General features: G+C 54.2%; 4 protein-coding genes and 1 long non-coding RNA gene across 9 annotated transcripts in view; 4 read left to right on the top strand and 1 right to left on the bottom strand.

Moving 5' to 3' along the window:
• The window catches only part of SNRPA (small nuclear ribonucleoprotein polypeptide A), an 11,131-nt gene extending 9,573 nt beyond the window's left edge, over nt 1-1,558 (top strand). For both annotated transcript variants that reach the window (XM_077773857.1, XM_077773858.1), the window contains one exon: nt 1,176-1,558. In XM_077773857.1, coding sequence (XP_077629983.1) covers nt 1,176-1,335 — 160 coding nt within the window. In that variant the 3' untranslated portion in view covers nt 1,336-1,558. The remainder of the gene's footprint in view (nt 1-1,175) is intronic.
• A 3,904-nt stretch (nt 1,559-5,462) lies between these two features.
• On the top strand, nt 5,463-6,754 carry MIA (MIA SH3 domain containing). The gene is made up of 4 exons (XM_077773873.1): nt 5,463-5,613; nt 5,704-5,837; nt 6,307-6,417; nt 6,731-6,754. The coding sequence occupies exons 1-4, from the start codon at nt 5,484-5,486 to the stop codon at nt 6,752-6,754; spliced, it is 399 nt and encodes a 132-aa protein (XP_077629999.1). The 5' UTR covers nt 5,463-5,483.
• On the bottom strand, nt 6,044-7,677 carry LOC144239712 (uncharacterized). Its single transcript, XR_013337472.1, has 3 exons — nt 7,544-7,677; nt 7,239-7,367; nt 6,044-6,537 (listed from the first exon to the last, which is right to left on the bottom strand). It is a non-coding gene; the product is annotated as an uncharacterized LOC144239712 (long non-coding RNA).
• A 95-nt stretch (nt 7,678-7,772) lies between these two features.
• RAB4B (RAB4B, member RAS oncogene family) lies at nt 7,773-16,160 on the top strand. Of its 3 annotated transcripts, none has more exons than XM_077773872.1 (8): nt 7,773-7,951; nt 9,115-9,195; nt 9,462-9,576; nt 10,882-10,944; nt 11,041-11,195; nt 12,174-12,269; nt 12,365-12,495; nt 12,728-12,916. In XM_077773872.1, the coding sequence occupies exons 1-7, from the start codon at nt 7,936-7,938 to the stop codon at nt 12,478-12,480; spliced, it is 642 nt and encodes a 213-aa protein (XP_077629998.1). In that variant the 5' UTR covers nt 7,773-7,935; the 3' UTR covers nt 12,481-12,495; nt 12,728-12,916. The 3 variants fall into 3 exon arrangements, with proteins under 3 accessions (XP_077629998.1, XP_077629997.1, XP_077629996.1); XM_077773871.1 differs by having other exon boundaries at nt 12,665-12,916; XM_077773870.1 differs by lacking the exon at nt 12,728-12,916 and adding an exon at nt 15,776-16,160 and having other exon boundaries at nt 7,777-7,951.
• A 1,439-nt stretch (nt 16,161-17,599) lies between these two features.
• Nucleotides 17,600-17,695, top strand: part of EGLN2 (egl-9 family hypoxia inducible factor 2) — an 8,750-nt gene continuing 8,654 nt past the window's right edge. For both annotated transcript variants that reach the window (XM_077773655.1, XM_077773656.1), the window contains exon 1: nt 17,600-17,690. The gene's annotated coding sequence lies outside the window, so the exon portion shown is untranslated. The remainder of the gene's footprint in view (nt 17,691-17,695) is intronic.

Genomic DNA, 17,695 nt, shown 5'->3' with positions numbered 1-17,695 from the left:
GTGGGGATGTTTTAAATTTCATGTGCTGGGGTGGAGACCACTGTGGTTGTTGCACACGGTAACTGTTCACTCTTTAGCGAAGGAAGGGGAGTGTGTGCCCACCTGGTGGCCCTGCTTGTGATCTTACATCCTAAATAAGTTTTTTTAAGTTTGTTTATTTTGAGGGAGTGCAGGCACAAGCGAGGGAGGGGCAGAGAGAGAGGGAGGGATTCAGACAGAATCCGAAGCAGGCTCCAGGCTCCCAGCTGTCAGCACAGAGCCCCATGCGGGGCTCGAACTCAGGAATTGTGAGATCATGACCTGAGCCGAAATCAAAAGTTGGGCACTTAACCAACTGAGCCACCCAGGCGCCCCATAAAGAAACTCTTAAGTGAGTCCCAAGGAGTGTGGATGGCCGTTTGTCCCAGTGATGGGGAGATGGAGACAGCCTGGGAAAGGGGAGAGAGGTCAGATCCGCTGCTCACTGTGGCCTTCTGTGTGGCAACTGGAGGAACAGAGCAGTGTGGATGGTTCTTTGTAAACGCACTAAGAGGGAATTGTGAGAAACTGAAGTAAATAGAAAAAAATATCAACACGTGTATTCTTCTATAAAATGATACTTTTTTTTTTAGCGTTTATTTTTGAGAGAGTGTGAGGGAGCCAGGAGCAGATAGAGAGGGAGACAGAGAATCCAAAGCAGGCTCCAGGCTCTGAGCTGTCAGCACAGAACTTTATATGGGGCTTGAACCCGCAAACTGCGAGATTGTGACCTGAGCCGAAGTCGGACGCTCAACCGACTGAGCCAGCCAGGCGCCCCAAGCGATACGTATTTTGTAAGAATAGCAGCAGAAGAAAGGGTACCCAGTAAACTTGAAGATGGTTGCGGTTGCCTAATGGGGAAGGAAGGTAGGAAAGAGAAGAGGGAATGGAGAAANCTCTCTCCTAGAAATAAATAAAAAAATAAATAAATAAAATAAAATATTTCCTTAAATGATATGCTTATGCTGTGTGTACCTGTTTGTGTTAGGGTTCCTGAACTTAGCGTTTTGCACATTTGGGGCTGGATAGTCCTTTGTTACTGGGGCCATGCTGTGCTTTGTAGGATGTTTAGCAGCATCCCTGGCCTCTATGCACCAGATGCCAAAATGTTAGAAGGAAATGAAGAGTCTGGATGCCTGAGGTCTGTTTCCTTTCAGGTTCCCTGGCTTCAAGGAGGTCCGACTGGTCCCCGGGCGGCATGACATCGCGTTCGTGGAGTTTGACAACGAGGTACAGGCAGGGGCCGCTCGCGATGCCCTGCAGGGCTTCAAGATCACCCAGAACAATGCCATGAAGATCTCTTTTGCCAAGAAGTAGCACCTTTTCCCCCTGCCTGCCCCTGCCCCCTGTTCTGGGGCCACCCCTTCCCCCTTGGCTCAGCCCCCTGAAGGTAAGTCCCCCCCTCGGGGGCCTTCTCCGAGCCGTGTGTGAGTGAGTGGTCGCCACACAGCATTGTACCCAGAGTCTGTCCCCAGACATTGCACCTGGCGCTGTTAGGTTGGAATTAAAGTGATTTTTTTGAGGTTTGGTTTTTCACAAACGTTTGTCGTTTTTATTTTCTTGTTCTCTGCCTCCCTTTCTCACACATCAGAATATTCTTGGGTGGTTGGACCTCTCAGCGTGTTGGGGTTTGCAGCCTTGGGAAAACACAGAATAGGGGATAACTTTGTCTAAGTTTCAGTCACCTTTACTACTTTGGAAAATTTTCTATTTTGTCTCCATCAGCATTCAGAGCAGGAAATTGAAACCCAGTCTGCCATGTCCACTTGGGCAGGTTGTGTACTGCACAAGGATTCCACCTTTAAGGGTACACTATTCACTTTGTAGATTTGAATGTCTTTTCTAACATGATAGAGTGTTAAGAAATAGGTTTTTCCTTTTTGAGAGAGAGAAACAGAGTGCAAGCAGGGGAGGGAGCAGAGAGAAAGAGAGAGAGAGGGAGACGTGGCCTCCGAAGCAGGCTCCAGGCTCCGAGCTGTCAGCACAGAGCCTGACGAGGAGCCCAAATTCATGAACCGTGAGATCACGGCCTGAGCCGAAGTCAGCTGCTTAACTGACTGAGCCACCCAGGGGCCCCAGAAAGAGGTTTTTCTTCTCTTTCAAAATCTTCACAGAGATGCTTTCTGTCATAGCAGCAGTCCCCCAGAAACCGCGCTAGAAACTTTGGGAAGTGAAGGAAGGGAAAGAGTACTCGGGAACTCACTGGAAGACTAGTAAGAGTGGCAGCCTGGCTTGGGGACACTTGAGTTCAGGTTTGTGACCTGTGACTGAGCCACAGTCTGGAGGCCAGGAAGGTACCACAGCCGCTGATGGAACTGCCGCATCCCACATGGGAAGCCACAGACCGGACACAAAGGGTGTGGCCACTTCAAACACCGCCAATCTTCCTGCCGGCTGCCCGCCAGCCAGGAGCCTGGGGCAGGTGGCTAAACCAGCTTTGACTCCAGTGGCCCGGCTGCAGGGGAGTCTAGGAAATGTGCTTTCTGGTTGGACAGTCACGTGATCTAACTGAAGCTAAGGATGGAAGCGAGATCGAATGGCGGACCTTCCTTAGTAGCCCCTCGCACACTTGATCTGGAATTTTATTTTTTAGAGCGAGAGCACGGGAGGAGCAGAGGGAGAGGAAGAGAGAGGTTTTTTTTTTTTTTAATGTTTATTTTTGAGAGAGCATGGTGGGGAGGGCCAGAGAGGGGGACAGAGGAGCTGAAACTGGCTCTGTGCTGAACAGAGAACCCAACGTGGGGCTCAAACTCACGAGCCGTGAGATCACTACCTAAGTCAGATGCTTAACTGACTGAGCCAGCCAGGTGCGTCAAGGGAGAGAAGCTTAAGCAGTCTCCATACCCAGCGTGGAGCCCAATGCGGGGCTAGATCTCATCTCTGTGAGATCGTGACCTGAGCCAAAATCAAGAGTTGGACACATAATGGACTCAGCCACCCAGGTGCCCTGATCTGAAAAGTTTTTTTTAAAATTTTTTTAATGTTTTATTTATTTCTAGGAGAGAGAGAGACAGCGTGAGCAAGGGAGGGTCAGAGAGAGAGAGGGAGTCACAGACTCTGAAACAGGTTCCAGGCTCTGAGCTGGCAGTCAGCGCAGAGCCCGACGCGGGGCTCGAACCCAGGAACCGCGAGATCATGACCTAAGCGAAAGTCGGACGCTTAACCGACTAAGCCACCCAGGCGCCCCTTTTTTTTTTTTTAATTTCTGAGAGAGAGAGAGAGAGAGACAGAGTGCAAGCAGAAGAGGGGCAGAGAGAGGGAGACACAGAATCCAAAGCAGGTTCCGGGCTCTGAGCTGTCAGCACAGAGCTCGACACGGGGCTTGAACTCGCAAACTGAGATCATGACCTGAGCTGAAGCCCAACGCTTAACCGACTGAGCCAGCCACGCACCCCCCACTCGGAAATTTTTTAATTGACTCAAAAAACACATATGTTGCTTCAAACCCTTCTTCATGCCATATAGATGGAAAAATGAGATCCTTTGCCAGAAGTAGAAAATTGACCACAAAAATAAATACAGGAAGACAATGTCAAATGCTGTCTTCTCCTACAAAGGCTCTAAGCCCAACCTTCTTCCTGCTCTGCTCTTTTTAAATTTTCGTTTATTTATCTGTGTGTGTGTTTTGAGAGAGAGAATCCCCAAGCTGGCTCCGCGCTGTCAGTTCAGAGGCCCGATGCAGGCCTTGGAACTCACAAACTGTGAGATCGTGACCTGAGCCAAAATCAAATATCAGATGCTCGGGGCGCCTGGGTGGCTTATTTGGTTGGGTGGCTGACTTCAGCTCAGGTCATGATCACATGGTTTGTGAGTTCGAGCCCCGTGTCGGGGTCTGTGCTGACAGCTAGCTCAGAGCCTGGAGCCTGTTTCAGATTCTGTGTCTCCCTCTCTCTCTGACCCTCCCCTGCTCACACTGTCTCGCTCTCTCTCAGAAATAAATAAAAACATTAAAAAAGAAAAATCAGATGCTCAACTGACTGAGCCCCCCAGGCGCCCCTCTGCTGAAGAGGAACATGAGCCTTTGCAGCAAAGATGACTTACAGCACCAAATAGTCTTTCTCCTTGTAGGATTTGAAAGGGGAAAGGGATTGTTGTACTGCGGACAGCAAGTGGGAGACATTTCGCCCACCACACTGGGACCTCGAGTCCTGTAATCAGTGCATCCTGGTTTCTGTCGTCTGCCTGGTGGACTCCTTAGTTACTCCCCGAGAGCAATTGCCGTCTCCACTCTAAGCTTCGTTTTCTTCCTGGGTGAGGGGTGAATTCCCGTAGGTTAATACTGTGGTATTGTCGGTACTCACCCCTGCCCCCAACACGCACTCCCCCCGCCAGGCACTTAGTAAACACCATCACTTCAGCACATGCTTGCCGAGCACCTGTCGTGTGCTAGATACTGTTCTTGGGGCAGGAGACGCAGTGGTGAGTGAAACAGACTGACTCCAAACACTGTTTTGGTACAAACGACAGGGTGGTGGGGTGGAGGGCCTGGGGAACGTTCCCAGGTGATCAAGGAAAGCCAATTCTTTGAAGGGACATGTGAGCAGAGCCGGTTCTCCCATGGCTGCGGCGCCGGGTGTTGGGTACATAGAGATGGCTTCGGTCTAGGCTTTGCCTATCCTGGATTCTTCCCCAACCCCAAGCCCATGTGCGCCCAATCCATGTCCCTCTCACGGAAGTTTGGACTTGAGGCCAAAAGTGAGAATGCTTGGGGACAGAATTGGCCACCCAGGAGAATGACCTTGGCATGTGGATCTATTTGAAGTGTAGTTTTAGAGGTTGAGACATGAGTTCAAATCCCCCACCACTTTCTCCTGAGCGGCAACTGACTCAACTCCACGCATGTGGTGAGTGTCCTTTAAAGGACTGCCAGCTTTCATTGTGCCTATTTTACAGAGGAGAAGAGCAAGGCTCTCAGAGGAGAAACATCTGAGCCCGGGTCACCCAGTCGGAGTGACTGCGAGGATAAACAGTGATTATGGTAGAGCGCTGCATCGCCTAAGTAAGGCCTGGCATGCAATGCGTGGTCCTTCAGAGTGGGGGCTGTTCCTGGGCATCAAAGGGCTGCCTTGTTCCGTCTGTCACAGGAAATTCCAAGGTAGTTTTCTGTACCGGCTCCCTGTTTCTGTTCTCAGAGGGGCCCAGGTACCCAAGCGGACTCAAGATGGAATCGAATATCTCAACCTGCCTGTCTGGGCCTCTGACTGTCGAGGGGGTGGCTGGCACCTGGAGCAGCCTGGGCTGCTTCGGGCCAATGTGCGCATTTCCTTAGGCGGGCAGCCCTCACCCTGTCCTTGAAATGGTTCTGGCTGGGTAGCAGCCCCTAGGTGGTGTGGGCGAAATGTGGGACTGGTTTAGGGCGGAGACAAGACCGAGAACACAGGTACCCTTGTGCTGCTGGGGAGAGGGAGGGCAGGAGGAAACTGGAGCCCCCATTTCCCCCCTGGTCACTCTCTTGCTCACGGTCCATGATGGCTGGGTCGCCAGTGTTCCTTGGCGTCCTCATTTTGCTGTGTGCCTTCCCCGAGCCTAGTGTGGGGGGCCGCGCCATGCCCAAGCTGGCTGACCGCAAGCTATGTGCTGATGAGGAATGCAGCTGTAAGAGTTGGGGGTAAGGGGAGGGAGCACTGCGGGCTTGGATTCCAGCCTGTGTGGAGGGGCTGTCATCCCCTTCTGTTCCTTCCCCAGACCCCATCTCCATGGCTGTGGCCCTGCAAGACTACGTGGCCCCTGACTGCCGTTTCCTGACCATACACAGGGGCCAAGTCGTGTACGTCTTCTCCAAGCTGAAGGGCCGAGGGCGGCTCTTCTGGGGAGGCAGCGTGAGTCTTGGGAGGACAGAAGAGCAAAGGGTATGGGGCTGGGGTGGGGGCGCACCCTAATTTTCCACCTAAAGGGAAAATTTGAAGGGGTGGACTGAAATAGTTTGGTAGGGGGAGGGGGTATTGTGACCTACTTGATTTTTACTTTGTTGAGCAATTAGAGAGCATGAACTAACTATACGGTGCCAGTTTCTACAGACACTGAAGAAAGAGCAGCGGATGATCCCTTTTATTGGGATCAAACCATCAAAAACATCAGCAAATACATGCTCCTTTGAGAATTAGTACAGACTGGGTGACTGCCTCAGGTGGTCAGGGAGGGCATCCGCGCAAGTGCCTTGAAGCTGAGATCTGAGTGACAAGGATGGAGCCGGCCATCTGGAGACCAGGAGGAAAAAATGTACAAAGGTCTTCAGCAGGAATAATTTGCCATCTTCCCAGACCCTGGCTTTTGATTCTTCCCCTCCAGGTTCAGGGAGATTACTATGGAGATCTGGCGGCTCGCCTGGGTTATTTCCCCAGTAGTGTTGTACGTGAGGACCAGACCCTGAAACCTGGCAAAATCGATGTGAAGACAGATGTGAGTTCCTTAGGGGGGGCGGCAGAGATCTGGAGGGAGTACTCGGGTTGAGATGACGGGCAGCGATGCTCCAACCCTTGGTTCCCCGGGCCGCCTCGCTGTGTGCCTCGGTTTTCTCATCTGTAAAATGCGGAGTGATTTCTAAGTCCATGTCAGGTTGAGCGGTGCGAAGATCAGAGGGCTCTGGGCTAATTTGCATAGCATGTATTTGGCCAAACTGGGTTCTGCTGCTACAGCTTTTGCTAAAACCGCTAGATCCTTTGTGGTGTGACCGCTGGTTTTCTCCCCACTGTTTTCCCTTTCTCTTTTTCAGAAATGGGATTTCTACTGCCAGTGAGCTCAGCCTATCACTGTCCCTGCAGGTTATTTTTTCTTCTTCCCGGCTTTATGCAAATACATCAGCCAAGTGCAAACTGCGGGTCTCTGTGGTCTTTATGTGGGGGCGGCGGGGGGGGGGGGTGGGTAACACAGGAANCTTTCTCTTTTTCAGAAATGGGATTTCTACTGCCAGTGAGCTCAGCCTATCACTGTCCCTGCAGGTTATTTTTTCTTCTTCCCGGCTTTATGCAAATACATCAGCCAAGTGCAAACTGCGGGTCTCTGTGGTCTTTATGTGGGGGCGGCGGGGGGGGGGGAGTGGGTAACAAAGGAAATGCTTCCCCAGGTTCCTGAATTTGGCCAGTCAACCCACTGCCTGTGGTAACGTCAGCGGTTGCTAGGCAGACTTCCACTCCCTAAAAGGTCTTTGCTGCAAGCTGGGTACTGGAGGTGGGCACCTAAGCTTAGATATCACACACAAGCAAATGAAAAGACGGAATAACCTGAACATCCGGTTGCGGTTTGTAGTGTCCGCTCTAGACCAACGGGAGGGGGTTGAACTGTTGGGAATGAGCCAATCGGACCATGAGGAAGACATACGTCGCAGAATAGAGGTTTTCACGGAAGATCATCTGGAATCGGATGTGGGAGATTAGCCTGCGCGTATTCCCGCAGTTTCCATCCTTGCCTTTGAGGTCGGAAAGAGCCCTTGCCAACTCAGCACCCGCTCTTCTTCAGGGTCTTTCTTGTAAATTCTGCCCATGCCCCTTCTTTGCAGCTGTGTCCCCGCCCCCAGGTCCGCTCCTACCCAATCTGGAGTCTCGACTCTGCACCCGTACTCCTGACCAAATCCGTTTCTCAGCTCGGCGAGGCACCTCGGTGCGGTGCCTTCCCACTTGCTCCGCCAATCGCTCGTCTTGGTCCCGCCCACTTTGGCACGTCCCCCCAACACGTCGCCAATCCGCGCCTTCTGCCTCGCCTCCTGGCCTTCGAGTTCGCCAATCGCTGCCTTTGGGCAGCGTGGCCTGGTATCCCGCAGCCCTAGCGGGTCGCGCCGTAGGGGGGTGGAGGCGGAAGTGGCGGCGCCGGCCCCGGGAGTAGGAAGGAGCCGGGGCTGCAGCCGGAGTGGAGCGGCTGCCAGCCGAGGAGGAGGCGCGGCCGCGGCGCCATATTGCGGCCCCAAGCGGCCGCGACCAAGTCATGGCCGAGACCTACGGTGAGGGTGGTGGGCCGAAGCCAGAGTCTGGGGTCTGGGCCCAGGGAGGATGCGGCCTTTGGGGAATGGGGCGGGGCCTTATGGGGCAGGGGGCGGGGTCTGGTATGGGGCAGGGCCTAGTGGATACTGGGAGGGGCTTAGTGGGTCTGAGGCTGAGCTCCATCTATTTGGGCGGAGCCTAGGGTCTGGTGTGTGGGTTAAATAGATCTGGGGCGGGATTTGAGGGAGCCGGTCCTGATGGATCTGCGCAGGCTTTGAGAGAAAGGGTGGGTCTTAATGCGTCGGGGCGGAGCCTGAGTGGATGGGGTGGGGCTGACTGTGAATGGCAGGGGTCGAGCCTGGTGGGCTGGGAGAATCCTGAGGGGAGGATGTGGACCCTGGGACTGCTCTGGCCTGAGAGGTCTGGAGTGAGGTTGCGGATGAGTTGTCCTTGAGTTAGGAGGAGGGGAGGGACTAGCGGCGAGGGGTGGGGCTTAAACTTGAGAATATGGGCAGGGCCTTGGGCAGAAGGAGGGAAGGAGGGGCTGAGAATTGGAAAATCCGGATGAAGGGAGATATTGGAGGTGGGAGGAGAGGGTGCAGTAGAAAGAGCACTGGTTTAAGAGTCAGAAGGAGCTACATTCTTTCAACAAAAAAAACAAAAGCATTGGGAACAAGTGCAAAGAGCCTGAGGTGGGAACCAGCTGGCCATTTTCAGGGAATAGACTGAAGCCCAGAGGCTAGAGTAGAGTGAATGAGAGAATGAAAGGAAGTGAAGTGAAGGGGAGGATTTCAAGATGGCTTTCATAACATAATAGCTAAGACTTTGAACTCTGGACCCAGTTGACCTGGGTTTGAATCCCAGTTGTGCCTAGTTGTGGGATCTTGGGCAAGTCAGTTAACCTTTCTGGCCTCAGTTTCCTCATCTTGAAGATGGGGATGACTGTTAGTATACGTCCCTCATAGAGTTTTTCTGACATTATAAAGGTAGCCATTGATGTAAGTAATGAACTTTAGAACTGTGCCTGGTATGTGGTAAGCTCTCTATAAGAATTAATCTGTTACCGCTGTTACCCATTGCTCTGTTTCTGCCTGTGTCTGTCTCCTTGTAACTGTGACGGTCTCTTGGTTTCCATCTTTTGCCCTGTATCATCCTCTCCCTGATTTTGACTCCACCTGCTCAGACTTCCTCTTCAAATTCCTGGTGATCGGCAGCGCAGGAACCGGCAAATCATGTCTCCTTCATCAGTTCATTGAGAATAAGTGTGAGTTTCTGGAAGCGGTCCCGGGATCACTGAACTGTGGGCATGGGTGTGGCGTGGGCTGGGGCAGGGGCGGGGCTGGCCAGAGGTACAGTTCCAGTGCTGGCTGCCTGGTCCTGGCCTTGGTTTGTATTCTTTGCTAGACCCTCCGTGAGCCTCAGTCACCCCCGCAAAGCAACAAGAATGGCTTTGTACAGGCCAAGGAGGCCTTGGAGGACAGGGAATCTTCTGAGCCCCTGCACTGCCTCTTCTCTCCCTCCCGCTCCCAGTCAAACAGGACTCCAACCACACAATCGGCGTGGAGTTTGGATCTCGGGTGGTCAACGTGGGTGGGAAGACTGTGAAGCTCCAGATTTGGGACACAGCTGGCCAGGAGCGGTTTCGGTAGGTGGGCTGGGCTCCCACGGGAGGGGGGGCAGAGGACAGAGGAAAGAAAATGAGGGAGGGTGCTGTGCAGAGTCACTGGGAGATAACGAGAGGATTAAGGAGACTTTGAGAGGGCGGGCAAGGTTGAGGGAGAGAGACAGAGACTGAGTACAGTTACCTCTAGCCAGAGAGGGCAGGTGTCTTAGAAAGAGAGCAGAGACAGCGAGAGAAAATGACGTTGAAAAAGAAGCCAAGTGGAGGGACAGACCAACAGACCCTAGAGAGACAGTGATAGATAGACCCATGTGGCTGGAGGGATGGACACCGGTACCCTGAAAGAGGCTCTTGGGGTGGGGGCAAGGGGTAGAGATAGAAAGAGAGAGATTGAAAGAGAAAGGGAAACTGGAAAGAGAGACACACACTCAGAAAGGGACAGAGAGAGAGAGACAGAAGACCGTGCAGAAGAGCAAGATCAGGGCGATAACGAGACACAAAGAGAAACAGGTCAGAGCCAGAGACAGGGAGGGTGGGACAGGGAGAGCCAGAGTGTAGAGAGAGGAAGGTGGGGCGCACAGTGTGTCTTCAGGAAATGGCTGCAGAAAAGGTGGGAGATGTGTAGAAACTCTGAATCTGAGAATGGAGACAGAGGAGGCACATGAGGAATCCAGTCCATGGGGAAGTGAGGGTCTGGGGCCAGCACGTCGCCGCTGCTAAGTTAGTGCGCAGATCCACCGTGTGAGAGAGGCAGATGGGGGGGCGAAGGGTGTGCGGCTTGCGCTGGGTTTGCAGTAAGTGCTCAGTGAACGCTCAGGGAATGATTGCCTGAATTCCAGAGGGACCCAGATGGGGCTGACCAGGAGGTGCAGACAGTCAGCCACACTGGGAAGGGGGCCTTTCTGAGATGCAGCGGGAGAGGGACAAGCAGATGTAGTTGCAGAGCACTTGGCCAGGACTGGGCAGAGGGGAGAGGAGTGAATGAATGCATGAGAAATCAAGAGCAAGGGTGAGAGAAACAGAGCCAGAGAGACAGAGTCTCACACACACACACACACACACACACACACACACACACGAGATGGACAGGAAGACACAGACCGGTGAGGACGCACAGGAAGACAGGGACAGACAGACAGCTAAAGGAGACAGAGATGGAGGGAGACAGAGAGAAGGGAACTGTGGCGAGACCAGACCACACCGCCAGCTTTTGGGGGATGGGCCAGCAGTGAAGGGGGGCCTCCGAACCACCAGTCTCTCTCCGCAGAGGGGGGCAATCTCAGGGCAGACCCCAGCCTCGGGAGTGACTGGGTCCCCCTGGCCCCACAGGTCGGTGACACGGAGTTACTACCGAGGCGCGGCTGGAGCCCTGCTGGTGTATGACATCACCAGGTGGGTGCAGGGAGAGGAGAGGGTGGGGCAGGGAGGACCCCGGCAGGGCCCCTGTCCTGTGCCCTGCCCCCTCCCTCCTCTCTCCCTTCTCCATAGCCGGGAGACCTACAACTCGCTGGCCGCCTGGCTGACGGACGCCCGCACGCTGGCCAGCCCCAACATCGTGGTCATCCTCTGTGGCAACAAGAAGGACCTGGACCCAGAGCGCGAGGTCACTTTCCTGGAGGCCTCCCGCTTTGCCCAGGAGAACGGTGAGGGGCCCTGTGGTGGGCCAGTGGGGGAGGGGGGCTCGGCAGAGGAGCAGGGACCGTCAGTGGCTGTGCAAAGTAGGAGGAACGTAGAGATTTAGAGGTGTGGGTTCAAATTCAAGTGTTGCCACACGTGCGCTACGCGACCACTCTGGTCCTGTTCCCTCATCTGGCAAGTGGGAGTCCCAGCGTTTCTGCCTCACATAGTACATGATGACTAAAGGGGTTTGGCCCATGGAGAGCCCGCTGCAGTGCCCGGATGTGGCTGGGTTTCTGCCGGTGCAGGGTAGTGGTGTAACGTGGGGGTTGCAATCCGATGGCCCGAGGGGACGGGCCTGTTGTATGAATGAGGGAGATAGGACAAGATAGACCCCAGGTTAGGAGGCCACCAGCATTAGGGGGCGTGGCCAGGACCGAAAGCCACAACAAAAGGTGTGCAAGTATAAATTCACTTGAAAACTTCGTGTGGGCCAAATATCTCCTGGCTGAGGGCCTGTCCGTTTTCTCCAGTTTGTAACCTCCAGGCTTGGAGGATGTCTTTCATCAGAAAGACGTGGGTTTGAGTCCTGGCCCTTACTCTCTGTGCAGCCTAGTCACGTGGCCGAAGGGTGGCCTGTGGTGGTCCTGGGCCTGCCCTAGATGGTGCTGGGGACATAGTGTAAAAGACACCCTGGGCCCAGCTCTTGTGGGCTCACCGCTAGTGGGTGGGGAATGGGGACACGGCCCTTTGCAGATAGTGACAGCCCAGAGAGGTCAGGACTGGGAGGGAGAGACACAGGGGGCTGTGAGAGCCCAGGGTGGGGTGCCCGATCCACGCCGGGAGGTCAGAGAGAACTTTCTAGAGGAAGAGGTATGGAGGCAGGAACCTGGGATGGTGGTCCTTCACAGCAGGGCAGTAGAAGCCCGACGTGAGGGCAGAATGAGAGGTGGCACATCAGAGTCACAGGGAGGCTGGGGCCTGACTGAGGCCCTGTCCCCTAGAACTAATGTTCCTGGAGACTAGCGCCCTCACGGGTGAGAACGTGGAGGAGGCATTCCTGAAGTGTGCCCGCACCATTCTGAACAAGATTGACTCAGGTGAGACCCCGGGCTGCCCGGAGTAGGAGTGGGAGCAGAAGGCAGGGCCTGGGGGCCTCCAGGGGACCCATCTTGATCCCTCCCCTACCCCCCAGGTGAGCTTGACCCTGAGAGGATGGGCTCAGGCATTCAGTACGGGGACGCGTCCCTCCGCCAGCTGCGGCAGCCTCGGAGTGCCCAGGCCGTGGCCCCTCAGCCCTGCGGCTGCTGAGACATCCGGAGCCAGGTGGGAGCCTGGGGGGCCTGGGGACGGCAGGGGTGGTGTCCTGGCAAGGGGGGAGTGTGATATGGAGCAGAGACAGAGACACAGAAAAGGAGAGGTGACAAGAGAAACAGAGTGAGAAAACAGAGATGCAAGAATAGTCCAGTGAAAGGAGCCGCCATCCTGACCTCAGGGACGTCCTTTCCATCTCGCCACCACCTCACTGCCCTGGATCTCTGACCCACCCATTCGGCAGATACTTATCGAGTGTCCACTGTGTGCCACGTCCTGTTTGAGCAGCGGGCTGCAGAATCCCTGCCCTCGTGGGGCCAACCTGCTCTGGGGAGGAGACAGCCAATAACCAAGACACAAAAGGAAATGGTATTGTAGTTAAGGAGATAAGAGCTATGGAGAAAAATAAAGCAAGGAAGGTGTGGGGAGGTGAGGAGTGGAGTTTTTTATGACGATGCGGGAAAGCCCTTACTGAGGAGGTGACATTTGAGCACGGCCCTGAAGGAGGAGAAGGATGGGGTCATATGGGTCCATGGGAGAAGAGCATTCTAGGCAGCGAGAACAGCCTATGCAAAGGCCCTGAGGTATGGTCATGCCTGGATGAGGAAGTCTGTGGAGGCCAGTGTGGCTGGAGTGGAGTATGTGTGTGTCAGGGGTCAGGGGAAGCAGATCATCAGGTAGGGCTTTGTTGTCCTTGAGGAGGCTCTGTGTTATATCCTGGACGGGATGGGAGCCACAGGAGGGCTCTGAGCAGAGAAGGAACAGGACCTGATTCAGGTCTTCCTAGGGTCCCTCTGGCTGCATATAGGGGAGAGATGGGGGTGGGTGGGGGTCGTTGTTCAGAGACCAGTGAGGAGGCTGCAGCAAAGTCAAGGTGAGAGAAGATGGTGGACAGGACCAGAGTTGGTCAGGAGGAGGGACTGAGATGAGGATAGCTTCCTATCCTCCCTGGTCCCTGTCTCTAGGCTTGTACTCTCTGGAGGTAGCCCCTGGGTCTTTCTAAAGCACAGATCTGATCCTGTCCCTCCCCTGTTTAAAACCCCCCATGGCTCCCAGGGTTCATGGGACCGAACTGAAGCTCCCAGCCCGGTGTCTGCCCCTGACAGCCTCCCCTGCCTCAACTCACACCTGTCCCCAGCCCCCGGCCCATCACAGCCGCACTGCCAGCAACACCATCTCTTCCCGCCTCCCCCTCCTCCAGGAAGCCTCACTCCCCATATGGTTGGTCCCAACTCCTTGCCAGGCTTGCAGGATCCTACAGGATCAGGACCCATCCCCACCTCTTTGGGAGGGTGTCTGTCGGGCCAATTCTCCCCTGTTTCACGCCCCACCCCGCCTCCCGCTATTGGCAGCTCCCGGGTGGCTCTGGGGGGAAGGTGCTCAGACCTTGGATATACTTTGGAGGCAGAGCCAACATAATTTCTTGATGAGTGGATATGGCATTTGAAAGAGAGGCATCAAGGGGTGAGTGAGTGTTTGGAGCAGAAAAGTCTTCCCCTGCCTTGCCTCTGGATCGTCTGTGCCTCGGTTAGGCGTGCCTGTCTGCCCTTCAGCCTCCTTTCTTATGCCATCTGCTACTCATCGTCTGCTCTCTGCTAAAACGACTTTTCCCGCAGGACACTTTTATCAGCTTCCCAGATGGATGGGGTCACTGCCTCTGGCTGGGTGGCCTCACAACTGCCGCCTACTTTTTAAAGCATTCAGTTCCGAACCCTTGATCAGTAGTATTCATGATTGTCTCCCCCATCTGACAAGGGAAGGAGGTGACAGATCAGAGATCCCCCAGCCAGGTGTCCTGTGTTTAAACCGACTTTGTTATGTCCTACCTCTGTGACACTGCGCAAATTATTTAACGTCTCCGGGACTTAGTTTCCTCACCTGTAAATTGCAGCTAATAACAGTGTCTACCTCACGTAGGTATTGTGATGATTAATCACATCAATTCATGTAAAGTCCTTAGATCAGGGCCTGACACTTAAGGGAGACTCGGTAAATGAGGGCTGTGTATGATTTGTCTTTTTACTATCCATTTTAGAGTCAGGCTGTGTAGGAATGGATGGGTGTGTATCCTTCGCCTGAGGGCTCAGTATAGCGTCCGTTTCAGTGTTTACCTGCAGTGAGTCAAATGTAATAAGAGCGCTTTTTCAAATGTTACTGACTGCAGTCTGCAGGAAGAAATCTGTTTTATACTTTGATCGAATACAGTCACACGCACACATAAGACTGAAACATACTTCCCTAGCGCTAATGTTTTGTGTTTTTATGTTTTGATTGAAGTGAAATTCACATGACATAGATTTAGCCCTTGTAGCGCACCATTCGGCGGCCCTCAGTCCATTTACAAAGCTGTGCAACCACCCCCTCTGTCTCGTTCCGAAACATTTTCGTTACCCCAGGGAAACCCCATGCTGGTTAGGCAGTTACTCCCCAATCCCCCCAGCCCCTGACACCCACCAATCTGTTTGAAGTCACTGTGGATGAATATTCCTGTTATACACAATGCACTCTGATGGTGTCTATTCTGTTTTATTGTTTTACTGACAAATTGTCCAAGGGCCACCAAACTGATTTCCCAACCCACTCATGCAGTGCCGCACATTGAAATCACCTGGAGAGCTTTAAAAGCTACTGATGGGGGCACCTGGGTGGCTCAGTCGGTTGGGCGTCCGACTTTGGCTCAGGCCATGATCTCACGGTTCGTGGGTTCGAGCCCCACATCGGGCTCTGTGTTGACAGCTCAGAGCCTGTTTCGGATTCTGGGTCTCCCTCTCTCTCTGCCCCTCCCCTGCTCATGCTGTGGCTCCCTCTGTCTCAAAAATAAATAAACGTTAAAAAAAGTTTGTTTAAAAAGCTACTGGTGCCTGGGCCTCACTCCAGAGACTCTGAAGTGAATTCTGGATTTCTAGAAGCTCCCAGGTAATGCTCTCTGTAGCTGAAGCAACAACCACTAACCAAATGCAGCTTTTCAGTTTGGAAAACACTGGAATGAGCCAGGGCGATCCAGGAGGGGCACAGAGATATAAATGGGGGCGAGCGAAATTTAGATACCTATAGACTCAAGAGGTCAGCTCTCTGAGACAAACAGGGAGATACAAGTCTCTTCAGAGAGATAGCCCCAAATTGCCTGCAGATGAGAAATAGAAAATCAGAAAATGTAGGAACTCTGGGAGAAAGAGAAAGGTATGGGCAGACAGACGCAGGTAGGGGGCCAGGAAGATACCCAGAAATGAGGCAGAGACACCGGCTGGGCAGACCGAGGATCCCTCTAGTTCACCACACACTTTTCTTTCAGCTCACCTGTTCTCCAGGACCAGCCCTGCTCTCTGGCTGGGGCCCAGCTCCGGGCCCTGGGAGGCGGAGCCCCTCACCTGTCCTGGCCCCAGAGAAGCTGCCCCGCCACCTGTCCCTCCTTTCCCTGGCCTGGTGGGGCCTGGCTGAGGGGCAAGACTGAGCCACGGGGGAAGGGGGAATCCGTACCTGCTGCTGCTTCCTCTGTCTTGGCTAACCCCTGTCCCCCCTGAACCCCTAACCATACTCTTAAGCGTTCCCAAAGCCTGAGACCAGGGCATTTGGCCCCAGCTCCCCGCCTGGCCCTGCCATTGCGAGTACGTGTTATTTATTGCCTGGAGGCCTGTCCAGTCCCTACTCCACCTCCATAAAGCATTGTTTACACCTGTGTCTTGGCCTCCGTTATTTTGGGGTGATGGGGAGGGAGAGGAGACAGAAGAGGTCCCTGATGGAAGAACCACGTGGCCTGGCGTTTGGGGGTCGTGTCTGGGTTGGACACGGTGTGGGGGTACACCATGACTCAGGTGTTTGCTATGACAAGGGTTCCTAACCGCACTCGGTGTGACAAGACGCGCTGGAGGCCCGCCTGTGTAGTGCCGATGTCCTTGTGTTTGTGATGGGTGTGATGAGTGTGTGATGGTAGCTATAGGAATATGTGCTGATTGTGTGTGACACTGTTGCTCGTGACTGCTTTGTGTCCTCAGGTGATTGTATCCATGAGGCCAGTGATACTTGGCACCAAGGCCGGGGAATGAACTTCCAGGTCTGTAGGTGAAACCTATTCATGTTTGATGCTTTAAAGTTCCAGGCAGTGTCTGGCTGTTGCGTGTGTGACTGTGTCTGTGTGCCCCTGAGGTGTTTGTCTAGGTGTGGCCTGCATGTGACCGTGAACCCTGAGTATGCCCCTGGGTATGTGCCCTTGTGTAACCCTGACTCGTGCATACTTGAGACTGGTGTATATCTCTCCGAGTCCTGGTGAACTGACAAAACCCGCGCGTGCTCTGCCAGGGACAGGTGCAGCCCACTCAGGACACTCACAACTTCTCGGCCATCCCCAAGTCAGCACTAACCCACTCAGGGGGCAGGCCTGAGCCCCAGACCCTCCCCCCCATCCCTGCCCTGGTGATGGTGGAAGAGGGCAGGGTATTTAAATGACCTCATGTGTATAGTCCTTCTAGGCAGGGTTGCCCAAAATGTTCATAGACCCTAGGCTGTTAGACAAATGTCTTTGCATAGCTTTCCCAGGTTGCTTTATTCGGATTCCCACAACTGTCCCGAAGAGGCAGGATGGAGCAGATCATATTCCCTCAGGGGCGTTCCGCGCTTCTTTCTCTCCGTTATAGATGATACTTAAGTAAATTACTAATGTGCGCATTTACATACATTTCCCAACTAACTGCGCAGACATTTATCACATCTCTATTCTTGGGCCGTGAGGAGGCGGGGCTGTCCATGTAAATAACATCATTTGCATGCACCGTCCGACCCGTCTACGCGTCTTTCTCGTCTTTTTCCGGCCCGGGCTCTGAGGGGGTGGGCAGGCCTATGTAAACAATCTTATTTGCATGCCCCTCCCGCGTTGCGCGACCTAACCGCAGAGCCCTCCCCCCTTTCCCTGATCCAGCCCTTGTAACCCCTTCCTCCTCCCGCGCAAAAGGGGCGGGGTGCAGTATGCAAATGAGCCTCGCGTTGGCGGCCGACCCATTTCCCCTATCTCCAGGAGAGTGTTCTGAACTTCCTTGCTCCGCCCCCCGCGGCTCACGCCTGCGCACGTACCGTCTCCTCGGTGGGCGAGGTCACGTGCCCACCGGGCGAGGCGGGGGCGGAGCGTCGCGGGAGGTGGGGGCGGGGTATGGCGCGCTGTGCGGCGCTGGGCGGCTGGCACAAACGACGGCGCCGAGGCCGGAGGAAAAAGCTCGGTGAG

The sequence above is a fragment of the Crocuta crocuta genome, unplaced genomic scaffold, assembly GCF_008692635.1.
Source record: "Crocuta crocuta isolate KB4526 unplaced genomic scaffold, BGI_CrCroc_1.0 scaffold267, whole genome shotgun sequence".
Classification (NCBI taxonomy): domain Eukaryota; kingdom Metazoa; phylum Chordata; class Mammalia; order Carnivora; family Hyaenidae; genus Crocuta; species Crocuta crocuta.
The sequence above is the reverse complement of the archived record's forward strand: the minus strand, read 5'-3'. Positions and strand labels throughout refer to the sequence as shown.

Bases quoted from the DNA above. Each gene is read 5' to 3' on its own strand.
- MIA (XM_077773873.1), top strand. From the start codon at position 5,484: ATGATGGCTGGGTCGCCAGTGTTCCTTGGCGTCCTCATTTTGCTGTGT. The intron at 5,614-5,703 runs GTAAGAGTTGGG...TTCCTTCCCCAG, and splicing joins TGCTGATGAGGAATGCAGCT to ACCCCATCTCCATGGCTGTG. The intron at 6,418-6,730 runs GTGAGTTCCTTA...TCTCTTTTTCAG, and splicing joins AAATCGATGTGAAGACAGAT to AAATGGGATTTCTACTGCCA.
- RAB4B (XM_077773870.1), top strand. The intron at 11,196-12,173 runs GTGAGGGGCCCT...CCTGTCCCCTAG, and splicing joins CCGCTTTGCCCAGGAGAACG to AACTAATGTTCCTGGAGACT. The intron at 12,270-12,364 runs GTGAGACCCCGG...CCTACCCCCCAG, and splicing joins TCTGAACAAGATTGACTCAG to GTGAGCTTGACCCTGAGAGG.